The 26944-nt window shown below is 32.1% G+C and overlaps 1 protein-coding gene across 10 annotated transcripts in view; it reads left to right on the forward strand.

Annotated features, from left to right (window-relative positions):
* Nucleotides 1-26370, forward strand: part of GRIK2 (glutamate ionotropic receptor kainate type subunit 2) — a 1183164-nt gene extending 1156794 nt beyond the window's left edge. For 9 of the 10 annotated variants that reach the window (XM_034962599.3, XM_063605420.1, XM_034962600.3 and 6 more), the window contains 2 exons: nt 11575-11825; nt 24656-26370. In XM_034962599.3, coding sequence (XP_034818490.1) covers nt 11575-11825; nt 24656-24820 — 416 coding nt within the window. In that variant the 3' untranslated portion in view covers nt 24821-26370. Of the gene's footprint in view, nt 1-11574; nt 11826-20209; nt 20297-24655 lie in introns of all 10 variants that reach the window. The other variant, XM_063605422.1, reaches the window with a different exon arrangement.
* Nucleotides 26371-26944: the final 574 nt, after the last annotated feature.

Raw genomic sequence — 26944 nt, forward strand, 5'->3', positions numbered from 1 at the left:
TACTTTTAGTTTTCTGAGCAGCCTCCACACTGTTTCCCATGATGGTTGCACTAATTCACATTCCCACCAAGAGTATGCAAGGGTTTCCTTTTCTCCACATCCTGATCTGATGGTTTTATAAGGAGTTTTCACTTTTACTTCTTTCTTTCACATTCTCTCTTGCCACCACCATGTAAAAAGTGCTTTTCACTTTCCTCTGTGATTGTGAGGCCTCCCTAACCACATAGAGCTGTGAGGCCATTAAGCCTATTTTTCTTCACAGTCTCAGGTATATCTTTATCAGCAGCATGAAAATGGGCTCATACAGAGGAATACCATTGAAAGGCCTTAATTTTATAGAAGTATAAGAAATTCATGAGCAAAAATGATAAGCATACAAAAAGAGTAATTTCATCTTTAAAAATATATCAATCCATAACATTTTAATCACCAAATGGTGTCAGATAAAAGTGAACCAATCTTTCTGATACCTAATAATCTTTTCACATTGTGTATCTGTTCAATCAGTACCTTGCTGAAAATTTTCTAGTGGTGCTCTCGAGCTATCAGATAAAATACTAACTCCTAACAATGTCATGCAATCCCTTTCTTTTACCTATCTTAAGATTCCTGTATTAGTCTGTTTTCATGCTGCTGATAAAGACATACCCAAGACGGGATAAAAAGAGGTTTAATTGGACTTACATTTCCACACGATTGGGGAGGCCTCAGATTTATGGCGGGAGGTGAAAGACTTATTACATGCTGGCAGCAAGAGAAAAATGAGAAAAATGCAAAAGCAGAAACTCTTGATGAAACCATCAAAGATCTCGTGAGACTTATTCACTACCACGAGAACAGTATGGGGAACCACCCACATGATTCAATTATCTCCCACTGGCTCCCTCCCACAATACATGGGAATTATGGGAGAACAATTCAAAATGAGATTTGGGTGGGGACACAGAGCCAAACCATATCATTTCCTTTCTGAATTTATCCCCTCTTCCCTACATCTAACCTGATAACAATACAAACAAGTTGGGTTTCCTTCTGCCTGAGTTGACCTTTTTTCACTCTTCCTCCAATTTTCTGGTTGAATTCTCTCATCCAAATAAATTTCTTATGCTGACCTTTTCATCTCTTTACACACTTTTCCTAGGCTGCCACAGAAATATATATGATCTCTCTCTTTTGGAACCATAGCACATTTTCAGATATTCCTATATAGTATTTGGTATATAATATTACAATTTTTAAAGTATCTTTTTCTACATTAAGATGATAATATGAGTGTCCTAATGGCAAGGACCATTAATGAATCAATTTTTACCCATACTGTCTCACTATTAATTGTTAAGTACATAAATATTACTTAGCGTAGCTGTGAGATCCTAAGTATATAATGGTGAACAATATAACCATGACCCCTGCCCTGCTAGAGTTCTCAGTGTAACAAAGACTACATAACATTTAGCAAGTTTTTACAAATAAACAGGGTAATGTGTTACAGAATTATGTGACAGATGAAACTATAATAAATTTGTCTTCAGGAAAGGTAAGCAAAAAAGATTACTTCTATTTGATAACAGGCGTAAGAATGATAACTCTTCTTTTACTTTTGCTACCTTTTTCTTACTTCTCTCTCTTCTCTTTCCATCTACATTCCAGTTTTGGAAAGGTGTACATAGAAAAGGAAAATGATAGTGAGAGCATCTCAAATCCATTTTGTTCATTTCTTCTAGATTTAGAGGATAGGATGAGGTACAAGATGTCAGGGCCATGGAAGAATTTAGCCAACTATAAATGACACTGTTCATGTAGAAATGAGAGAAGAGAGGTTAAAAATCATCTGGTATCAAGAGAAGAAAAAAAATGTACTAAAGACATACCTAATAAATAATTATCTAATAATGCAAAGAACTTTTAAAACACAATCATAATAAACAACCCCACTAAAAAATGGTCCAAAGATCTTAACAGACACCTCATCAAAGGAAATACACACATACCAAGAGAGCATATGACAAGATGCTCCATATCATATGTCATAAAAGAAATGCAAATTAAAATAATGCTTTATTTAAAAAGCAATGAATAAAAATTGCAAGAGTAAGTTGTTACCTATCAATAATAACCTTGAATGTAAATTAATTCTTCCATCAAAATACATACAGTGGCTGCATGTATTTTTAAAAAGATCAAATTACATGTTGCATATAAGAGATTCTTTTTAGCTTTAAGAGTATTCATAACTGAAAGTGAAGTGATGGAAAATGTATTCCATGCACATGGTAACCAAAAGTCAGCAGGGATGGCTATACTTAGAGTTCAAGTGAAAAACATTTATAGGAGACAAAGAAGGTCATTATTTAATGATAAAGGAGGAAATAAGAGGACATAATAATTGTAAATATATATGCACCAAATATTGATTCACCTGAATATATAAAGCAAATATTAATGGACTGAAAAAAGAAATTAAAATAATAGTAAAAGGCACCAATACCCCACTTTTATTAATAGGTAAATCAACCAGACAGCAAATTAACAAGAAAATACTGGGCTTGAACTGCACTTTTGATATTGTTTTGCTCTGTCCCCACCCAAATCTCATGTAGAATTGTAATCCCCACATTTTAAGGAGGGACATGGTGGGAATTAATTGGATCATGGGGGCTGATTTCCCCCATGCTCTTCTTGTGATAGTGAGTGAGTGCTCACGAGATCTGATGGTTAAAAAGTGTGACACTTCTCCCCACAACCTGCACCCACTGCCACCATGTGAAGAAGGTCCTTGCTTCCCCCTTAGTCTTCTTCCATGATTGTAAGTTTCCTGAGGCCTCCCAGTCATGCTTCCTGTGAAGCCTTCAGAACTATGAGTCAATTAAAACTCTTTTCTTCATAAATTTCCCAGTCTCGAGTGGTTCTTTATAGCAGTGTGCAAATGGACTATTAAAACTTTATATGGAATGAACCTAACAAACATATATAGAACTTTCCATTCAAGAACAGTAGAATGTGCTTTCTTCTCAACTGTCCATGTACCATTCTCCAAGACAGGGCATAGTTTAGGCCATGAAACAAATCTTAACAAATTCAAAAAGGTTGAAATTATGTATAGTATTGTTTCTGACCACAACAGTATGAAACTGGAAATCAATAACAAGAGAAATCTTGGAAAATTAACAAGTATGTAGAAATTAAACAACATGCTCCTGAACAACTAGTAGGTCAAATAAAAAATCAAAAGGAGTGTTAAAAAATATATTGAAACAAATGACAGTAGAAACATAATATATCAAAACCTGCAGAATGCAGCAAAAGCAGTTCTCTAAGGGAACTTTATAGCAACAAATGCCTCTACTTAAAAAGAACGAAGATCCCAAATAGCCTGACATTATGCCTCAAGGAGCTAGAAAAGGAAGAACAAACTAAACCCTAAAGTTAGCAGAAGTAAATAATAAAGATCAGAACAGAAATACATCAAACAGAGAATAGAAAAACCATAGGAAAAAAACCCAATAGTCACTTCTTTAAAAAAATAAACAAAATAGACAAACCTTTTACTAGGCTAAGGGCAAAAAGAGAGGCAACTCAAAATCAGAAAGAAAAAGAAGGCATTAAACTGAAAACTCTAAAGCATTACTGAAAGAGATTGAAGACACAATAAGTAGAAAGATATCTATGTTCATAGATTGGAAGAATTAATATTGTTAAAAATTTTCTTCCTGGCCAGGTTCGGTTGCTTGTGCCTGTAATCTCAGTACTTTGGGAGGCCAAGCTGGGTGGATCACAAGGTCAGGAGTTCGAGACCAGCCTGGCCAACATGGTGAAACCCCATCTCTACTAAAAATACAAAAAATTAGCTGGGCATGGTGGTGTGAGCCTGTAATCCCAGCTACTCAGGAGGCTGAGACAGGAGAATTGCTTTAACCCAGGAGGCAGAGGTTGCAGTGAGCCAAGATCATGCCAGTGCACCCCAGCCTGGGTGGCAGATCAAGACTCCATCTCAAAGAAAAAAGAAAAAAAATATTTCTTCCTACCCAAAGCTATCTACAGTTTTAATGTAAACTCTCTTAAACTTCCATTGTAATTTCTCATAAAAAATAATAGAAAAGCAATCTTAGAGATTATGTGAAATTACAAAAAGGCCTAATACTCAAGGCAATAATGAGCAAAATAAAATAAAATAAAGCTAGAGGCATCACAATATCTGATTTCAAATTACACTGCAAATCAATAGTAATCAAAATAGCATGGTACGGCCCCCCTCCCAAGAAAAAAATAGACATATTGACCAGTGGAACTGTATGGAGGGTGCAGAAATGAACCCACACATGTATGGTCAATTGTCAAAACGATCAAGAACACCCAGTGGAAAAAAACAGTTCTTCAATCAACGGCGTTGAGAAAACTGGATATCCACAAGCAGAAGACGTAATTTGGTCTTTTTCTCACACCACATACAAAAATCAACTCAAAATGCATTAAAGAATTAAAAGTAAGGTCAGAAATCGTAGAAGTACTAGAAGAAAACATAGGGCAAAAACTATACAACATTGAGTTGGGCAATATTTTTTTAGATTTGAACCCAAAAGTGCAGGCAACAAAAGCAAAAATAGACAAATGGGATTACATCAAACTAAAAGCTTCTGCAAAGGAAGGAAAAAAAGAATAGTGCAAAGAGACAACCTAGAGATTGTGAGAAAATATTTGCAAGCCACACACTCAATAAGGTGTTAAATCAAAACTATATTAAGAACTCAGACAACTGAATAGCAAGAAAAAATTATTTAAATGAGTAAGGGACCTGAATAGACATTTCTCAAAAGAAAACATACAAATGGCTAACAGATATATGAAAAAAAATTCACCATTGTTAATCATTGGGGAAATGCAAATTAAAACCACAGTGACATATCACCTCACACTAGTTAGAATAGCTGTAACAAAAAAGACATAATGTATTGGAGTAATGACAAGCTAGAGGAAATGTAATATTATTAGTAGTCTACTTCATAAAAATATTTTCCCAGAACCAAAGCGAGCAACTAGTACCAAACCACTACCTAATGCTAGGTCATATACAGCATGTAATATAATATAATTATAATATCTGAATAACTAATGAATATAAAATAAAAGAAACAAATGTCCTTTAGGAGGTGGCCAGAGAGGATATGTCATATGAAAAAAAAGCAATACCCAGTAAGCCCTTTAGACTTTTAACAAAATGTATGAAGGATTTGGGTTCTATTAAGGAAGAACAAAAAGCATATTTTTATTATTTTTTTCAAAAATTGGTTTCATCAATTTTAGTATACAGCTATATTTAAAGAGTTCTTATAACTCTTGTCCCACAAAATTATCTTGCAAATAGACTTCAAAGCCAGTTGTGGAACTGTGTTTTAATACAAGCAGTGTGCTGTGAATTCTTATGAAGCATATGGAGCAATAGATGAAAAAGGGAACCTACAAAAAATACAAATTGGTAAGCTGTGAGTTCACAGTATGTAAGTTCAAAGGCAGAAAGGAGAGTACATAGGGTCAGACAGAAAAATCTAATGAAGGGGCAACATATTTTCGACAGAGAGAACACATGTAATAACAATAGTAATTGTTATCTAAGGTTATCTTACTTTATAATAAGTATTAATAGTAATTATTGTTTCTAAAGCCATACAAATTGAATTTAAAAGAAAAGAATTTATGGGGACATTAATAAGCGAGAGGGAAAAATTCTTCCCCGACAATAAATTTAAACATTATAAACAAGTTTTATTTAATTTTTTCTGTTCTATCCTTTGATAGATGGAAGCCTTTACTTTGCTAATGTATAATGTGAATTTGCATGAGATATATTTGATATGTAGTATTAATCAAGATTATTTGTACAAGTAATCCTTTACAAATCAAACAGATGTACATTTACCAAAAACAGAAGTGCATGTGGGAATAGCCAGTTTGGGAAATACTGTTGTAAAGAGTTTTAGAAGGAGATATATTATAAAAAGCAAGAATGATTTTGTTTCTGACCCTTGTAATTGATTAAAGCATACAGAAGCTTGATTTGAAAGTAAAGAAACATTTGAAAGGCTGAATGAGAGGTTTCCAGAATGTAAGATAATGCAATTTCAGCATGTTAAATATAAGATACATTGATTTCAGGATATATTTTTAAATATAGGATAATGTGATTTCAGTATATTCATTATTGGACAATTTGCTGTGCAACCTTTAAAGAAAAGTTATTTATCAATAAATAAGCCTCCCTCAGAATTAAAAGAAATGCTGACTGCATTTACTTTATTAGTCCTATATTATCTAGACGTAATGAAATAAGATAAAGAGAAAAATGTTGGCATGTAAAATTGAGAGTTTGTACAGGGTAGTAAAAGAGCAATAGAAGAAATAAATCAATATATTGTATATAATAGACTTAAACTTTAAAATTAAGTATTTAGAACTATGTGCACATTTCATTCTACAAGTAAGGTTCCTAGAATGATAGAGAGGAAAGAAAGGAAGAAGGAAAAAAGGGGGAAGGGAAAGAATGATAGAGGGGGAAGGGAAAGAATGATAGAGGGGGAAGGGAGAGAAGAGCACAGGAGGGAAGTGGAAGTTAGGGAAGGAAGGGGAAGGGAACAAAAGAATACAGGGCCCCAGCACGGTGGCTCAGGCCTGTAATCCCAGCACTTTGGGAGGCCAAGGCGGGTGGATCACGAGGTCAAGAGATTGAGACCATCCTGGCCAACGCGATGAAACCCCGTCTCCACTAAAAATACAAAAATTAGCTGGGCGTAGGGTGCCTGTAATCCTAGCTGCTCGGGAGGCTGAGGTAGGAGAATCACTTGAAACTGGGAGGCGGAGGTTGCAGTGAGCCAAGATGGCACCACTGCACTCCAGCGCCTGGGCGACAAGAGCAAAACTCGGTCTAAAAAAAAAAAAAAAAAAAAACGGAATAAGAAATAAAAAGAGAGTACAGGAAAGGCAAAAAAAGAAAAAGAAAAAAGGGAACACAGAGGAATGAAAAAGTAGGGAGGGAGAAAAGGAGGGTAGAGGGAGAAAAGGAGGAAGGGAGGGAGGGAGGACAGAAGGAAGGAAGGAAGCAAGGAAAGAAATAAAGAAGAAAGATAAGAATAACTCAATTTAATAAACCCAGCAAGTTAGCTCTGAAATATTTGGTGAGATTTGTGTTCACTGTTTATAATAATCACAGTTTAATCTCTTAAGGAGTTTTAATCTATGTCTTGGGAGAGATTCTCATGAAATCACAATATTACATAAAAATATTTGATTAAAGTTTAACGTAAAAGGGACATTTAGAGACAATAACTCTATTGTTGAGGAAGTTCTGGATAGATACATTTGTAGTTTTTATGTGCCCATCCATACGCTGTCATTGTATGTCACTTGAAACTGCCTCTATACCTCCTTTGAGGGCTCATTTGGAGCATCAGGTCTTATACATCTGACATATGAAGAGGTTTCACTATGTAATAACTGTATGTACTATGACTGCCTGCTTCCCTCCCTCCCTCCCTTCCTTCTTTCCTTCCTTCCTTCCTTCCTTCCTTTCACTCTCTGCAAGCTAGGACTTTTTTTTACTTGGTAAAAGCGATCTTTTGGCAACTTGTAAAAAGATAATTTACAAACATAAGAGTTCCTTACTGTGAATATGGAGAATTTGTTTAAATTATCAAAGAAAGTCCCACTGAGAGCAGCGATATAGAAAGAACCAAAGATTAGAGATTGAAATGAAGATTCAAGGCCTAATTTGGCTTTAAAAGTGTTTGGTTTATCCTGAATTTTTTAAAATAATTTATTTGTCAATGTTTTAAATGTGTGAATTTTAGACAAAATATTTCATATGATCTGACAAAAAAATGAAAATATATGGTCACCCTGTGACCATATAGTCTCACAAGGTTTTAGTAAAACTGCAACTGAAGGCCATCTGTCTATTTTGAGTGTTGCAGTTTTCCAGATATTTTTGTCTACCTTCCTCCACTCATTTATGGTTGTCTGTCCTCCTAACAGTTTGAAAATTGACTCTAAGTTACAATGATGCATGTTCTAATAGACACATTTATAATTTCCTTAGTGTTTTCTAATTAAAGTTAGAGGCCTCTTGAAAACATATACATATTTCTTGAAGGTGACCTTACAGTGTGACTCCTGAGCTTCTCTCAGTTGATATTCAGCAACATCAGTTCTTTGTTTGCCAACGTACAGATTCATGTGGGAGTTTGGACTTGGGAGGAACTGTCTCTATCTACATAATTAATGAGTGTTCACTTCATTAGAGCTAAGTGCATGGCTGTTCATGTCACAGGGAGAATGGAAGATTCTTTCGTTCTTTGGTCTCAATGTGTCCTTGAGATTTTTCATCTAGCTGAAATTTCAGTCCACATTTGACTTCAGCTGGCGTATTTGTAGAAATACTTCCAAAGGAGCATCAAATTATGTATCAAATAAGTAATAATTCATTTTTAATTACTTGTCCTTTTAAAAAATACTTAAACTAGATCAATGATGGAAGGACAAGTAAAACATGTCATTGATTTATTGGCATTGATTATATTCCTTATATTATTTCATCTTGTTTAAAACCTTAATAAGAAGCCCATTAACTTTGTACATTTGATTCAAATCAAATATCATTTAAACATTCCTATATTCATAAAAGCAAGTGTGCTGAGGTTTGCTAGCAATGGGAAATTTGTATATTCACAATCAATGCTGGAAATAGGAAGTTCAGCTGGCGAAAAGTCAAGCGGTGTCTCACTTGCTGAAAAGTAGGTTGCTTTTGTTTATTTGTGTCTTATTTTGTTCTTGAGAATGTAATGGAGAATATAGTGTTTGAAGATACTGGAATAGACATCCCAGTGCAGTTGGTGCATATAGTGAGTTGGCAATAATATTATATTCTTTCAATAGTTCTCAAAATGAGAAATGAGCTCTCACAAAATAAATACTTCAGTGGATTAAGAATTTTCTATATTTGAAAGTCTACTTTCCAAGTAATCACCCTTCACAAATCTTGCTTATAATTATATTTATATAAAAGAAATTACAGTCTGGGCACCTTGGCTCATGCCTGTAATCCCAGCACTTTACAGGGCAGGTGGATTTCTTGAGCTCAGGAGGTCAAGACCAGCTGGGCAACATGGTGAAACCCCCTCTGTACTAAAAATACAGATGGGGTGGCGGCCACCTGTCATCCCAGCTACTCAGGATGCTGAGGCAGGACAATCACTTGAGCCTGGGAGGCAGAGGTTGCAGTGGGCCAAGATCCCACCACTGCACTCCAGCCTGGGTGAAAGAGCGAGACTCTGTCTACAAAGACAAACAACAACAACAACACACACACACACACACACACACACAAAGAAAAGAAATTACAACTTTTTGTTAACCAGGTGTGGCCATTTTCACAAACACTATCAACACAAGATTCGTTGCATATACTGTTTCTAATTCAAAGAAATTTGATAAACTATCATTCTGTTTAAAATGGAGATACTCTTCCCCATTAAGTAAGCATTTATTTTGCAGGGAAAATATATCATTATCAGAATAAAATTGATCTTTCAACTGGCACCATGCTAGATATAGCAAATTAATAAATACTGAATAGTCAAGCAAAATGACCTTAGTTTATGGTGTTTTATTACATATCACAGAGACTCAAGCACCATGTTATTGCTCTTACATTATGTTAAAATGCTTTTAGTCAGTTATTATGCTCCTCAGAATATGCAAACATTTGCTGAGAGCCTATGATTTGAAAAATGATTGAGAATTCAGATGGATGGATGTTTCTTTAGTGTTCTTTAGTGTTTATGCTAATGGATGTAGATATTCATCTGCATTAGGTATTACATAAGTGATATTTTTGTTAATTTGTTGACCAGAAACATATAAAAATAATGAAGCACATGCATCTTTCTATATGTGTTAGATGGATGGATGGATGGATAAATGGATGGATGGACTGATTGGACAGACAGACAGATAATAGATAGCCTCCATACAAAAAAGCTTGTAATGTATTTAGGAAAATAGACCATATCTCAACAGGTAAATAATAATACCAGGGAACCTAGGCTGAATGCCCAGTGAGTGATCAAGACAGAAAGTAGTATAAGTTGGGCTAATATATTGAAATCTGAAGTGGTTAAGGGGCAGAATTTACACTGCACCTTCGTGTTAGATTAGTATTTTAAGAAGAGCACAGGGGAGAAACTGAGAAGCAGAAATTCCCCTAATATACTTAAGAATTATTGCATAATGAAAATAAAATATTTGAGTTCTAATTATAGGAATGGGCAATGCCCCATTTAGGAAGGTTGTAAAAAATGTAGAGAAGCCATAAACTTCTACAGCTTCTAAGTAGAGAAAAGATGATGTTAAACAACTCTTCAGTTGAGTTTGGTAGATCTTCATTTGTCCAACTTTTTCAACAGGTTACTTACATGCTATGGTTCTCATCTTTCTACTTTTACATTGCCTACTCTCACTAAAAGAGATGTATAGATGTGGACACATTCAAATCAAAACAAAATTACAGGCAATGTTGAATACAAGCTGAAATGTTTAATATTTTTCTGGAAGCAGGAAAACACTATGGGTGAATTTGTACACAAAAAATGGAATGTGCAGTATAGTGTCTTAGGAAAAAGATCACACTTTAGAAGCAGGCTATTTCTGGGTGGGGGAAAGGAATAAAACCAATCCCTTGGAACAGATGTAGAAAAATGCATGTGCTTCAATATTTTTATATGTTTCTGGTCAATGAATTAGCAGATATTACTTATCATGTAATATCTAATGCAGATGAGTATGTACCTCCATTAGCATAAACAATACGTTTTATTTATATTGTTGCCTCCACTGGAAAAAAAAACAAAATAAAACATTGTCTCCTAAAAAATAAACTGACAAAGGAACAACGCCCCAAATGTTTACAATATGAGGCTGTACGCCCCGTGATTTATAAATTAAATCGCCATAATGATTTTTAAATTATCTAAGTCCATACAACCTGTGACTTCTGTTATGCACATCACGTAACAGATACTAGTGACTGCCCATTATCTGCTAAGTAAAAGATACCATTGAATACAGCTTATTAGTAATTATTCCCTTAAATTACTGCATTTAATCTTGGGAAACACCAATTTTTCACAACTTTTCTGGTCTAAAAATAGAGATAGCTGTTTTATCAGTGCTCTGGTTTCAATGTAGAATAAATTGTAGATATGAAGGAAACATCTTTGCACTCTATCCGTTTTCCTTTGTGGATTCTTTCTTACTGTTTTACAATGCTGTAAGCTGAGTCCACCTTTTAAGAGACATATTCTTTCTTAAAACAAAATTCATTTAATTCCTCAATATCTAGCAAGGCTATCCGTTTTAATGATCTTGTTAAACGTCTATGTCTTTTTTCCAGTTGTTTTTCTCTTCTGAAAAAACACTGGCACACTTTGAAGCATTTTGAAAAATCTCTGCCCTCCTCTCATCTTGCTAACCTTTAATTATGAAATTTCAGGTCCCTTGAAATACTTAACATAACCTCTCCTTTCTTAGGTTCTCCATATCGAGACAAAATTACCATAGCAATTCTTCAGCTGCAAGAGGAAGGCAAACTGCATATGATGAAGGAGAAATGGTGGAGGGGCAATGGTTGCCCAGAAGAGGAGAGCAAAGAGGCCAGTGCCCTGGGGGTTCAGAATATTGGTGGCATCTTCATTGTTCTGGCAGCCGGCTTGGTGCTTTCAGTTTTTGTGGCAGTGGGAGAATTTTTATACAAATCCAAAAAAAACGCTCAATTGGAAAAGGTAAATGTTACTTTTTTCAGTTTAAATTTAAAACAATTTTTGTTGTTACAATAAAACACAAACCAAAAGAGTTTTTATGTTACCAACTAATGATAATGCATGGAACTATTGCTCTAAATTGTCTTATGTCATTCATTACATAACAAAATATTATATTTTGTGAAATTTCACAGAAAGACTCATGGTCACCTTTATGATTTTTTATTTAATTTTAATATGTTTAATTGTAGCCAGCTTCAGGAAAAAAGCTATTTCTACTCTTATTACAGACTTAAAAAATAAACTTTTGTTGTTTGAATTTCATCGTGGTATATGATGAGATACAGTTAATTAAGTGAGTAAAAATTAGAAACTAATATGAAAGAAAAAATACTCTGCAGATTAAAAATGAGGTTTTATATACAATATGGGTTAACAGTTTCAAGTTAGAGAGTAAGTTTTTATCTGAATAGCTTTAGTCCAATAAATTTCTAGTTTAAGAAAGATATTAGCTTTCACTGGAGAAATTACAGTTAATTTTCTACATTAATGAGTGTGTGAAAATAGTATAGTTTCTTTTTGCCATTTAATAGTATTCTTAATCAGTTCTTTGTTTTTTTGTACCAGAGTCCTTCTAAAAATATGTATAAACTTCAAAAATATTGAGGCTATTGCTATATTTTGCATTTGAATGCAGTCATTTGTATAAATGCTTTTTGTGTTATCCTTGAAAAGTTTGTCACCTCATTCAGATTCTATATTTCTAGTGCTATAATTTCCTCATTTTTATAAATACGATGAAGACTAGGAAAATAACTCTTTCAGATGCTACATGATACTTTTTGTATGCAAATTCATTGCTCTGGATATGACGAAACCAACAGTTTAAAGTCTTCTAGTACATTATTTAATCTTTTGTATGTAAACAACTCTTTTGTTTTTGATGAAACTCACAATATTTTAGACTTAACTTTAACCACTGTGGCAGAGTGAGATGATATAATCTTTAATATTTAAGAGGTTTATGAACTTTAGTTGGTAAATACAAAGAGCGAAAAAGAGGTATTTTGAAAATAATGCCATACAGGAATACCAGGTAAATATTTTTTCTAATATTCTTTGAAGTGTTTGTACCTTTAGAAATATTTTTGAAAATAAAAATGCTCCTTTATCTCTAATAACTTATGTCATAATTATTTATCCTTCCTGGAATCAGAATTTTGGATACAGTATTTGTACATTTTTGCTTGATTACAGTACTTGACACTGAGGAATGTTATCATAAATGTATATTTTTATAACCCCATTTTGTCTATGACTGAAATAACCAATTAAAGTTTTTGAAGAATTCAGAAAATAACATGATTTGTTTTCACAACACATTCAGGTTGTTATTTATGCTTGCTTGGCTAACTCAAATATTGGTTGCATTTGTGTGTCTAAGTACACTTTTTATGTAGTAATCATTTTTAAAGTGTCAAAATGAACTTTGAAACTAAATCTAAAGAGCTAACCAAAGAAGAAATATTAACTCATTAATTATCATTTCAGGTTTAATTTGTCAGTAAGTGTGATATTTAAGGCATTAATGTGTAATATAAGAATGAAAATCATAGAATAAATATGGGTTTTCTACTTGGAACCTCAAATAATCCATATGTAATAATTTTCTTTAAGTTATAGCTCAGTATTAAAGTAAAACGAATTAGTCTCTTGATGATATGTGGTATTCTATTGTGCTTACCTCTATGTGTCCCATTCATTTGATTTAGCTAGGCCGTATCTTTAGTGCAGTTTTGTTTTACAAGTATTTGGTTAAAACAAAAACAAATGATGCGAGGATTTAATTTTGTAACGTATCGTGCTTCATTGTTATTACGAACACGTTTAGTTGAATTTTTCAGATATTACCCAGATATCTTGACATTCTATGGATCTATATGATCCTCTAAAAATTAGAAACATAAAATTAATGTACCTTTTCAAACGGAAACAATGAAGCATTAACATTGCACTAGAAAGAAATAACTGAGTGGATATTACATGAGCATTATAGTCACTTCACAATGCTTTGCACACTGTTTCTACATAGCTGCCACAAAGAAATCCAAATTCCTTAGGTTAGCAGATGAGACCCTTTCACACCTGTCCCTGTCCACTGCTGTAGCTTTATCTTTTGCTCCTCTCCAATTTGCACCTTCACTACAGCCACACTACATTTTAACTCTCAATTTCCCAAGTTTATACTCTTCCTTTTGACTGGAGTAAATCTTGTCTATTATTTTACCTTGCAAACTCTCACAAACATTTTATATTAGGCACTTAAAATGAGACATTAACTTGTCCAGAAAGCTTTCCCTAATCAAAAGGCATAATGGGTTTGGGCACAGAGCATAGCTTGTTTCTAAGAAGTGGAAGTAGGTTTTCATTTCCTATTGCAATGAAAAAAAATGTGACTCATATATCTCATCTTTTTACTTAGTTCATTTCAGGTACTGTCATAATCTAAAAACATGTATCTCCTTTTGAGAAAGCTGGGAAGGTATTTTGCTCATTTCAAACCATTTTCAGCATTAAGTCTAGATATCTTCACGCTGCGAACCCCTAAGCACGTCTCCATTATCCCATTAACAGTATTGTATTCTTGTTTGTTGGCTTCTGTGTATGGGTGCCTTTTCACATATTAAATTCTTCTTGCTGTTAGGACAAATACCTAGTATTTTTTGTTTGTATCTCCAAGGCCTCAATTAGTGCCTGGTGGCATAATATCTATCTACCTATCTATCTATTTCTCTATCTATTTACCTACCTACCTATCTACCTATCATTTAAATCAAGAATGAAGTTGATTGCAGTAACTTTTTAAGAAAAGTATCATAAAGAAACAAATTATTTTTCTATACAATTCAAAATGGTAAATTAAATAATTATGGATTTAATGGAAATGACTCATTTTATTTATTCTGATAAATTAGGTTCTTGGGCTCAGTTCTTCATTTTTCTTAAGAAAATTTAGGTTGGTCTATATGATCTATATGGCTGTTTAACACATTACTTAATTTATTAAAATTAGCCATACGATAGTCCTAGATTTTATCATACATTTGAGAACATACAGAAATTCAGTTTACTTTTACTTATCATAATTGTGTCTTTAACCTAGATGTCTTATATTTCAAAAATAAGGTAAACACTTGTGAGATCAATTATTTACTCAATAAATATTTATTGATTAATAAATCTACAATGAATTGTGTTTTGCCCATTGAAGGAAAGCACGAATGTATTGGTGACTAAATAGTTTGTCAGATATGTCAGATATAATATATATGAAGTTTAGCTGAATGTGAACTTTGTGAATAAAATTTATAAATAATGAATATCTTTCCATATTAAGTCTTACTTTTAGTGATGATAAAATTATAATATATTAATTTATGGGTGAAAATAAAATGCCTTTTATAATACATATTGTAAACACTAGTGAAAATAAATAGCTCTTGATAATGATAGGCTTTCTCATAAGTTGTTGGATAATTAAGATTAATATGCAAAGTTTCACATTTTTATATGAGGGCAGGTTAAAAATAAAAACAGAAAATAAAGCTGAAATATGTGGACCTTAAAGCATTTAAAAATGGAAATTGCATTCCTTTCAGATAACCACAAGATGGTGTATCATAATTTTTATAAAAAATGGCTTTAATTGTGATGTAAATATTAATGCCTCAAGGACACATTGCTTTTTATTTATTCAAACTTTTAAAATACTCAGAAACTTTTCTCATCTGAATGTGTCTGAAAAGGTAACTTAATCAACACATGCATTTTATAATTATTTTTCTTTTTGCCTTACCTCTTCTTTGATTTTAAAGATATTTCTACTGAAGTTTCACTGAGAAAGCAATCCAAGAAACTGTTGTGTATCTGAGACAATTATCACACTTTGGGTGTATGGATTTGGTTGAAAGATCTTGTTTCCCTCTTCTAAGACTTACTTCTGGCTGTAACAAGCTGCTTAATATACTGAATTTTGTTGTTTTCTCTGATAATATTTATAATATGTTGGCTTTGTAAGCAAGAATTATAAGATATCATAATAATTTTAATTTTTATTAAACTTTTTATAACATGGATTATTAATGTTTACAATTCTGCATTTCTTAAATATTTGCATATGTCTACTTTTAACAGACATACATAATTTTTCTTTTTTTAGGTTTTCAGCAAGAACAGCAACATAACTTCTATAGTTTGATCTCTTTTTGTGTGTTTTGTATATAGAAAGAATATTTTTCCCATGTATTTGAAAATGTATTTGCTTATACAAATTGTTTTTATTGAACTGTCTGGATATAAATTATTGAGTTTCCTGACATAAAAAAAAATCTTGAGATGAAGCCAAAAGCACTCCTTTTCTTATTAAGTGTAAATTAAGTAAATATGTCTCAGAAATAAAAAATATATATATAAATTATTGCTCAGATACTGAATTTGTGCAATAGGTGTCCCATCTTGAACACACATTTTTGTTGTCTTTAAAATGGTTAAAATGTATTTTTAAATCTATGTGGTATTGTTGTTTTTTAGGACATAGTCTACTTTGGTCAATGTAGCTGTTTCTATTATAGAACACTGGCAAATTTTACCTAAGACAATCTCTAAATAATTATATTTTTTTCTGGTGCACTGATAGTTCAAAAACATTTTGTGAGGGCACATAGAATGTTCTTCAGTGTTTAGAGGAATAACCAATTTGGAATACAGCTATAAATCAGAGTAGTAGAAGCACAAATGAACAAAACATTTCAATTTGGGGGATGATAAGAAGAAAATCAGAGGGTTTAGTTTAAACACGCAAGACTAGGGATCCTATTTTAAAGGTTATTTATAAGGAAAACACGTAACAAAGCCAACTAATTCTGTATTTCACGGAAACAAAAGAATGAAAACAGGTTGTTTACAGATGGCTACGTATAAGCTGCTGTTAAAATTTTAAATAATTCGTTCTAACAGGAGCAATGCTTTTTAGGAGAATATACTTTTGAGGTAAGGTATAGGAATGCAAACAGTGTTATAAATTATCAGTAAAAATGTTATGTCAATATTTATGTTTTGCCCAGTAATGCCTTTTTAGAAACTATAAGATATCTATACTTTTTATTAATTACATTTGATGTAAGAAATTTTAGCTGAACTTAACTTTACAGAAGTTAAAAGTTCTAAGTAAATTTTCAGTGTAAAAATTATAGCTGTAAAGCATAATTATATAATAATATAATATTACTTTTCCTTAAAATGCGTTTCACAGCTATATTGACTAAAGTTGTGTTGATTCTTGTCAGACCTTATGTATTAATTTTTTAACTTGTTCTTCAGAAGTTAAAAAGTATAAATAAACTTTGGACAAATGTCAATTTTTTTATTGTTTTTATATCACTGCCTTTCTTTGAGAGCTGAGTGTCTTTCAGTTTCCATGAATGATCTATATAATGACTAATTGGATGAATTTTTAAAATGTCTTGACATACAAATGTAAAATACTGTAAATGTATTTGTAATACAAATGTAAAATACAGCTAAAGGATTTTTAGGTCATTTGTTTATGATAACCCATACTCTTTGTATCCCCACAAATAATTATTTTTAATTAAAATAATAGTTTAATAGATAATTTTACCACCTTATTTTTATAAATGACTTTAGTTTTTAAAGTGTAATACCACATTTGAATACAAAACTACCCTAAGAGCCATGTAAATATTATCATCTATATAGTACAGATGAGGATAATAAGTATCTCAAGGGTCGAGTTGTTTTCCAAGGTCAAAGATGCCTAGTCTAACAGTGTTTCAACCATATCAAGCTGTACAGAATGGAGGCACAATATTTAACTATTCTTCTTCCTCCTTGAATTTTCACTAAGGAAATATATGGATTAGGAGTTTGAATTAGATAAACAGATTTTGGGCTTTGGTCATAAGCAGCCTAATAATTTCACCTTCCTAGATAGTAAGCATGAGTTATGGAATTAAAAAGACTTGGAAACATAACTTTGTTTAACCTTAGATAAAATTACTTAGCCTCTCTATTCTTCTTTTTAAATAAATAAATAAATAAATGAAACAATGAATAAACAAGTTATGAATCCATAAAAATGGTGTTTTAAGAATTAATTAAGATAGTTAATATACATAGAGGGCTTCTTTGCACATAACTGGCTTATAACAAGCAGCTCTTTTAAAAATAATATCATTATTATTATTTGTAAAGCTGATACATTTTAACTGCACCTTATGAAAAGAAAGTTTTCTAGCTTAAGCATTAGTTATATGGATGTAACTCTTAAAAAAATCGTATCATTATGACTACTAGCAAAAATGTGATGATTAATATTATTTTTTCTAAAAATGCATTTCACAGCTATATTGATTAAAGTTGTGTTGTCAGACCTTATTTATTGTTTTTTTTTTAACTAGCTTAAGTAGGGGAAATTTAAAAATGTATAATGATCCTCAATTTTTCTCCATCCCATTGTGTTTACAAAATACAATATGAAGATATTGGGTAACTGTTTCTGTTAGAGTAAAGCTTTCTGAGAATATTTTAATATTTGATTATGTTTATCATTGTGAAATAATCCAGACTAAAGCATAACATGATTTATAATTTAATTCACTAAGAAAGATATGTATTTCTTTTGCCCTCATAATTTTTTTCTGTCTGCTGTATAATTTAGTATTCAAAAAATTTACATTTAGCAAGAATAGAGTCCAGGTAAAAAGCTCAGCTGAGAATGAAATCATCATTAATGAGGCAGGCTAATATGATAAAGCTTTCATAGATGGAAGTTAAGATAATAGAGTTCCTGTCTTAGCTCTGAGACTAGTTAGATATATAACTTGACTTCTTAAGTTTTAATTTTTTCTAGCTATAAAACTACAGTGATTGATCAGTAGGATCACGAAAGATGCTACACGTAAAGTTTCTTTTGACTGCTGAATAGCTTATGTAAATAATAAAACATTTTTTTTAAAGATAGCTGCTCTAAAACTGAATATCAAGAACAAGGTTGTATATATTTTTTTAACATGAGTGATTTAGCCAGTCATTTTCCATCTTTCATTGCTTCACTGTTATATTCATATAGCCTTAGGTCAATTCATACTTCTGATGTATAGCATTAACTGTTTGATGTTTTTAAAAGGCTGCCAATCAAAACAGTTATATTCACAAGAAAAAATTTAACGGGTCACATTAAATGACATTTATTTTCATTATTTAACACACCAATATTATGTAAAATATTATATCTTATATCCTATGAATATTTTTTTCCATTTTAGTTATTATTATTATCTAATGTGGTAGAATAATTTTCTGCAACTAATCACAGTGACTGTTTTGATTTGTTTCCACTACATGTGACTTACAATTCTTGGGCAAACGGCCTACAGAGTCAGAAATTAATTGGAGAGTGTCTAAGAATATATAGTATATCCATAATTAGTTAACAAATAATTTAAATGACAAACACAAAATAAAAGTTTGGTTGATATGTACTAGAATATATTAGACCATTGAGGTACAATGGTATCTTACAGATACCATTGATAGGAGTAGCTCAAATTTTGGTAGGCTCCAAGTAGGATAAGTAGAAATTGTATGTAGAAATGGTTAGGAATTATTCTGAATGAATACTAAAATATCATTTAGTTATTTTATACTATCAAAATTAGGCCAGCGAGATACACAAAATAGGATTTCCTCCTTAAAAATAAATACTAAATGCAGGCTTGAAAGTAACATATTTTATGATATTTCTTGACCAATTAATACATATATTCAAAAAGAGAGTGATGAGCATAAAAGTTAAATCATGCTGGTTATTTTTCTTCAGATACTGTTTTTCAAAAATAAGTATATTGCTAAACATAATGGTTTTAACTTTAAAATGAAGCTACATATGTCAATTATCAATGTGGAGCATGATTTCAACTACACTTCTAATATAAAAAGAAATCTGTGCTTCTCCAAATGCTGTCACATCATGTTATTATAAAAATATATCTTTTAATTAGGAAGTTAAGCTTTTAAGAATAAATATTCTGTAACATCAACAATGATATTCTTGAAAACATTTACCTGTGGACTATTTATGTATTTTCTTATTACATTCAAAATACAAAATAGAGCTCTTTAAAAAAAAAAAAGCTCTTTAAAAAAGCAATGTAAATATGGCCAAGTTGATACTATCAAGATTTCCAGATCTACATTGTTTCAAGAATTAGAGATGTGTAAATAAAAATTGACTAATTAAATATAATGAATTTTATTAAGAGTTTTACTAATTTAAATGCAATTATACATGCTAACAGCTCAAAGATTTAAATTTTCATTTTCAGGAATCTTCTATTTGGTTAGTGCCACCATACCATCCAGACACTGTTTAGTAATCTTTTGAAACTTACTAAAAGAGGTTTTTAATAATGGTTAGTATCCTTGTGCCTTTCTTTTTTCTTTTTGTAGTCTGTTATATTAATGTGGAGAAACATTTTTATTGTTGTTTTCATCCTAAGGAACTGACCTTATTTAATGACACAGTGCGTGGGTTTCCACCCCTAAGGAGTGATTTTAAAAGCAAGATAGTTGTCTTTCTCTTTCTTCTTCCCTCCAGCTTTCCCTTTCTTCTTCTCCTCCTCCTCCTCCTTCTCCTCCTTCTCCTCCCTCTCCTTCTCCTTCTCTTCTCCTTCTCCTCCTTCTCCTCTCCTTCTCCTTCTCTTCTCCTTCTCCTCCCCCTCCTTCCTTTCCTTTCCTTTCTTTCCTTTCCTTTCCTCTTTCTTTCTTTCCTTCCTTCCTTCCTTCTTTCTTTCTTTCCTTTCTTTTCTTTCCTTTCTTTCTTTCTCTCTCTCTCTCCCTCCCTCTTCTTTCTTTCTCTCTTTCTCTCTCCATCTTTCTCTCTTTCCCTCTCTCTCTTTCTTTCTCCATTTCTTTTCTTCTTTCTTCTTTTTTTAGTATAACCAGGAAAATGACTGCCTAGTGCACTTGGGTTTTGAGACTTATTTCATAGTCCAATAAAAAGGTTTAAAATAAATTTCAATCATTATATAAAGCATAAAAGACAATTTGTCTCTATTTAATGATAATACGTTAGAATTTTACTTAAAAGTTAGACATGGTAAATTTTGGGCAATGCACAGCACAGGGAAACAATTATATTTCACAAAACTCTGTATAGTTTCAGCTTTAGAGACTTATATAAATCAAGATACGGAATTTGCCTTGTAAACCTTTAAACAAAAAGAAAAGAATGTATATTTGCTCTAGTACCATAAATGAACAGTTCTTTGTGATATCCTTGAATTTGTTTAATTTGCCATGTTAATTGTAAAATCTTGCTCAAATCTAAAGATTATCAAGTTTTAAAATGGGTTAGAATTATTCTACAAATGAGAAAAGAACCTATCGTCTCATAGTAACTTTATCAATAACCTAAATAAACCTATTTTTCAGGTAAACTTACATTGATAAATAACAAAAGAGCTGGCAAAATTCATCTTATTCAAAGAGAAAATTAATAAAATTTGTATTTTGTCATTATGTAATCGAGACCATTGATTGACTTATGAAAGATTGCTTGATTAAATTTTTACTTTCTAATGGCTTTGTAAGCTAAATAAAGTCTATGACGACAATGGTGATTTACATGTTTACAATTTTGAGATAGTTGTAAAATTTGTAAATATAATTTATTTAAGACAGTTTCAAATTATAAAAGATAATACTATTCTGGTAATTGATTAGAATGGGCTTTTTTCAATTTACATTATCTATTACTCAGCAATATAAACTTAATATTATATGAAATTGCTTAAAATGGTTTTAAATGTTCTTATTTGTAGTCTGAAGTAAGTATGGGGTACTAAACACAGAGTTTACCTCTTAAATTGCTAGAAATAATATTGAGTCATTTCATAGTTGAGCTTGTATGCACATGTGTAAGATTTTTTCCTAAGAAAGTTAGGTACTTAGCCTACTCCCTTACTATAGGCAAATTATTAATTAACATTTATACTCTATTCTGTTTTGAAAGTAATGTAACCAAAATATCTGAAAATTGAGCTTGCCAAGAAGAAGGTGTCATAAATTTTTGAAGATTTGGGAAATTTATTGGTTTTAAATGAAGGTTTATTTCAAACGATTCAATGTTACACGTCCTATAACAATTTTAAATGTCAACGGGATCAAGTTTTGACCATGTTATGTCATCTAATTAATTCTTCTGTTAAATGTTTCAACAGAGAGCCAAGACTAAGTTACCTCAAGACTATGTATTCCTCCCTATTTTGGAGTCAGTTTCCATTTCTACAGTGTTGTCATCATCACCATCTTCATCATCATTATCATCATGTTCTTAATAAGTACATCTAATAGTAGGTATTAAGCAACAAGAAACACTATTTCCATATACTGGCTGTCAGGTGCCACATAAATCCTTTAATAGAAATATAATTCATGAATTGCAGAACTGCATAATTTAACACATAATACATAATGCATGGCAGTGACTCTGTAGTTAATGGGGAATTCACAAGTCACATTTAATCATCACCCATTACAAGTGCTAATATATTAATATTTTTATTAATTTAATGTTATTAAACAAATGCTAAAGTTTTGCCTAATTTTATTAGGCAAAATTAATTGTATGCAATATATTTTCACTAGTTTCTAAACCTGAAAATTTTTTAAGCAATTGAATTAGAAACATTGTTAAATAAGAATTAAAATATTAGAGCCCTGTGTATCTATTGTTGTTAATTCAATCAACATTTAAAGAGCTTATGTGTGTACAAGCAGTGCCATGAGAACTTGACCTCTGCTCTACACAATTCAGGGAGAGAGATACATAGAGCACTGGCAGGCCAGACAGAAAAACAGGATAATGAGTGGAAAATACTGACAGAATAAAACAAAATCAAGTTGTGAAAACAAAAGAATGTGCCTGGTCAAGTGGAAAGGGCTTCCTAATTAAGTTAAAACTTGAGCCATGTCCTGAGGTAGGGGATAAAGTTGGGATGATGTGAAAGATGAAAGAACTCATCAGGGTACCAGAACAAGGAGAAACAAAGGAAAAATATTAATGGAAGTCCCACCAATAAAGGGAGTGTGAGGAGAAAGAGAGAGAGATGGAAGCAGTGGGGAAGGGGGAAGAGGGCTAGATCAGAGAAGTCATGATGGAAAAAAATAATAGATTTGAGTTTGACTTGTTTCCTAAAGGAGAAAATGCTATTAATAATTGATATTTTAAAAATAGATTATCCTGGTAATTGTGAACCTTTACAGAAGAGTGGCGTAGACGTAGAATTAGGAAGACCATTAAGGAAACTCTTTAAGGAGTCCATCAGAGGAAAATTAGGATATAGCCAGAGATTGACAGGAAGGTAATAGCGCAGTGTCAAAATCATAAAACTAGATATATCAGGATATGTTGCTGGAATCTTAGGTGTGAACTGTAGAAAGTTATCCAACCTCTCTCTGAATCAGTTTTCTCTGACACACAGATACCTAATTAATTCAAAGTATGTTTAGACTGGCACAAACTATTATGCAAACAATTTTTTAAATGTATTTTTAAGTTAACATATAAAATTGTATGTATGTATCATATATAACGTGTTTTGATGTATATATACATTGTGGAATGGTTAGATATGTCTAATTAGCAAATGCATTACCTCACATATTTATTATTTTTGCAATGAGAACACTTATTCACTCTTTTAGCACTTTTCAATAATATATTATTATTAACTATAGTGGCCATGCTGTGGAACAGAGCTCTTGAAATTTTTCTTCCTGCCTAACTGTAAATATGTATCGGAAAATGACACACATATGGTCTTAAATATTTTCATCATGTTGTCTTAGAAATAGTCTAAGTTCATAATCAATAAAGCAGCTAACGCACAAGTCTTCACATGTATCTCAATCAGTTGGGGAGAGACACTAACAAAATTTTGTTTCATATATATGACTCTACAATATAAATTTTGAGGAGCTGTAACAATAAGCCCCAGATAAACAGAGGTTCTAGCAAATCTATTTCCAATGAGATGGGAACTAAGACAAAAACAACATAGGGTCATATTTTTTCTCATTTGATAAATTATCAGCTCTCAGTTATCAAGCTAATGATGACAAAAAAGTTAATATTTGTTTGTAGATGTCTAACATGCTATAATTTGTCATTTCATGATTAAGTCATACTTGTTTGTAATCACTGTCAATGTTTCTATAGGCATAATCACAAAAAAAGACATAATGAAATGCCAGAAATTGTTTTCCATATTTTATGTCTGTGTGAGTGCTATCTTTGTTTTGAGATGTACAATGAAGAATCAATGTTCAAACAACATTTGCATATCCCATCTTGTGATCTGAAAAGTAGTATGATTTGTCTATTTTTTTGTATCAAGAATGGGTTTCTGGTATAGAATTGTCATTGTATTTAAATTTTAAAGTAGACATCTATGTCATGCTAATCATTTTTATATAATGTCATAAGAAAATTTTATTTAATATATGTGTAATATATACATTACTAGCTGATTGTTCGTTTCAGTATCGGGTGGAGATTTTCTTTAAACTAGCCCACTTTTATAGAATATTTTAATTATCATGGGTTGAGTGTTTAAAGTGTGACAATTTGTTATAACTTTTACAATGAAAATTTTCAAACCTTCAAGGATGTTATGTGACAAGTCTGTTGAGGATGATTTTAATATTGATCTTGGACAGTTACAGTTTATGTATCTTGTAATATTTAATTTTTCTGTGTTCTTCTGTAGAGGTCCTTCTGTAGTGCCATGGTAGAAGAATTGAGGATGTCCCTGAAGTGCCAGCGTCGGTTAAAACATAAGCCACAGGCCCCAGTTATTGTGAAAACAGAAGAAGTTATCAACATGCACACATTTAACGACAGAAGGTTGCCAGGTAAAGAAACCATGGCATAAAGCTGGGAGGCCAAACACCCAAGCACAAACTGTCGTCTTTTTCCAAACAATTTAGCGAGAATGTTTCCTGTGGAAATATGCAACCTGTGCAAAATAAAATGAGTTACCTCATGCCGCTGTGTCTATGAACTAGAGACTCTGTGATCTAAGCAGTTGCAATGATCAGACTTGATTTACAAGCATCATGGATCAACCAAGTTACACGGGGTTACACTGTTAATCATGGGTTCCTCCCTTCTTCTGAGTGAATGTTACATGCGCATTTTGTGGCTGGTTTCAAATGCAGTCCAGTGAGAAATTACAGGTTCCTTTTGAAGCTCAACTGTTGCCAGGAGATGGAATATCAATGCCCAACAGGGCAACCAATAAAAGTGTCACTAAGAATATAAATATTTGGAATCAGCAAAAACTGTAGTGTTACAGGAAACAGTACAGTCTTCTGAACACCCAGATCATAGAGGTGATGATGTTACTAGCCCCCAACTACTCAGTATAATTATTGTCTGAACGCACAGTATGTGTTTATAGGATGTGAAAAAATGTAATGCAAAACAAATTTGAATCCCATGGCAGTTGGAATATAAAGCAGATGTTCATCACTTATTTTCCTTTTTTCTTTTCTTTTTTTTTTTTTGACAGTCTGTGTCACTGATTGAGATAGAAATGCCAATTATCAAGGAAATAATGTTTTCTTAAGTTCCCTAAGGCAGAAGATTTAACATGCAATTCTACCAGATCCCTTCCTATTCCCCCAACACCTTTTCTCTAACCCCCATATCCCAAATAATAATAATAATAATAATAAAAGCAGTGGGTTCAGTGATTCTGAGTTAAAAGGATAATGTTTTGCAATGTTCAAGTTGTAAAAACTGGCCGAGTATTGGCTGTGTGGAAGACTAAAGCTTTCATTCTAACATTCAGACATAGCAATCCAAACCCTTGTTCCTGCTGTAAATGAACTTGATGGAGCATGGGCAGATTTCAGTGATACGAGAAAGGGGACTGGTCATCTATAGAAAAATCTGTGAGAGAACTTGGAAGTGGACTGCGTTTATCAATACAGTCACAATGTTAAATGAACAAAATTCTTGAACAGTTTTTTTTCAAAAAATGTTCAGGTTTATTTGTGGAAATGCAAGATTTCTATGAAAATAGTTTTTGTATGGAAATTTTTGTAATACTTTTTATCAACAAAACAAGAACATGTGTTCCTGTCAGGGGTGTGATGTCAAGCATGAATGGTAGTGCGTGTGCACCACCAACGTTTGGTGAAAACTATTTTTATCAAGAAAAAAGGAATCATAGAAGAGAAATATTTTCAAGTTAGATAATATAAAAGCTAGGTGCACTACCACCACTGCTTACCATGCCACACCCCTGGTTTCCACGAGGCTGACAACATACTGTAATGAACAATTGTGTGTAAAATGGTAAAAGACACAGACCTCTTGACAACATTGTGATAACAGTTGAGTGCACACAGTTTGCTGTTTGAATCCAATGCACAAAATTAAAAAAAAATCATTAAAATTATGTTCATTTTACTTTCAGCTTTGTCTTTCATTTTTCTCTTGTATGTGTAATGAATGCATCATACACTTCTTTACATTAAGAGAAGCACATATCCTAAATATTTCTAGATCATCAAGAATGGCCACTTCCCAACTACCTGAAGAAAAGAAGAAAAATGCTTGGGGGAGGACCTACTCAGATCTGGAAAAGCTGGACTGGGATATAAAAAGTAATCTTAAGTTCAGAGCAGTTAAAATAAGACAAACAGTAGTTCTAGAGGTGACAGACATGATATTACCTTTTCTATGAGTGGATATTGACTTTGTAAGTTAGGTTGTATAAGACTGTACAGTGATCACTAACATTTAAAGTTCAACTCATATGCTATTTAATAATTCCTTGCACATTGATAATTTAATGTAATTCACCATAAAACAGAGAAAGAGATAGGTCTAATATTCCACTTAGTGATGATGTGGCATAGATGTTCACATACCAATAGGAACTTTTTAAAATGATAAATTGTAACATATATTTTGCTAAGCAAAACAATTATAATCAGAACCACTGACAGAAAGAAAAAAATAAGAAGTTCTATGAAGTATTTGTTAA

This window comes from Pan paniscus, chromosome 5 (genome assembly GCF_029289425.2).
Source record: "Pan paniscus chromosome 5, NHGRI_mPanPan1-v2.0_pri, whole genome shotgun sequence".
Classification (NCBI taxonomy): domain Eukaryota; kingdom Metazoa; phylum Chordata; class Mammalia; order Primates; family Hominidae; genus Pan; species Pan paniscus.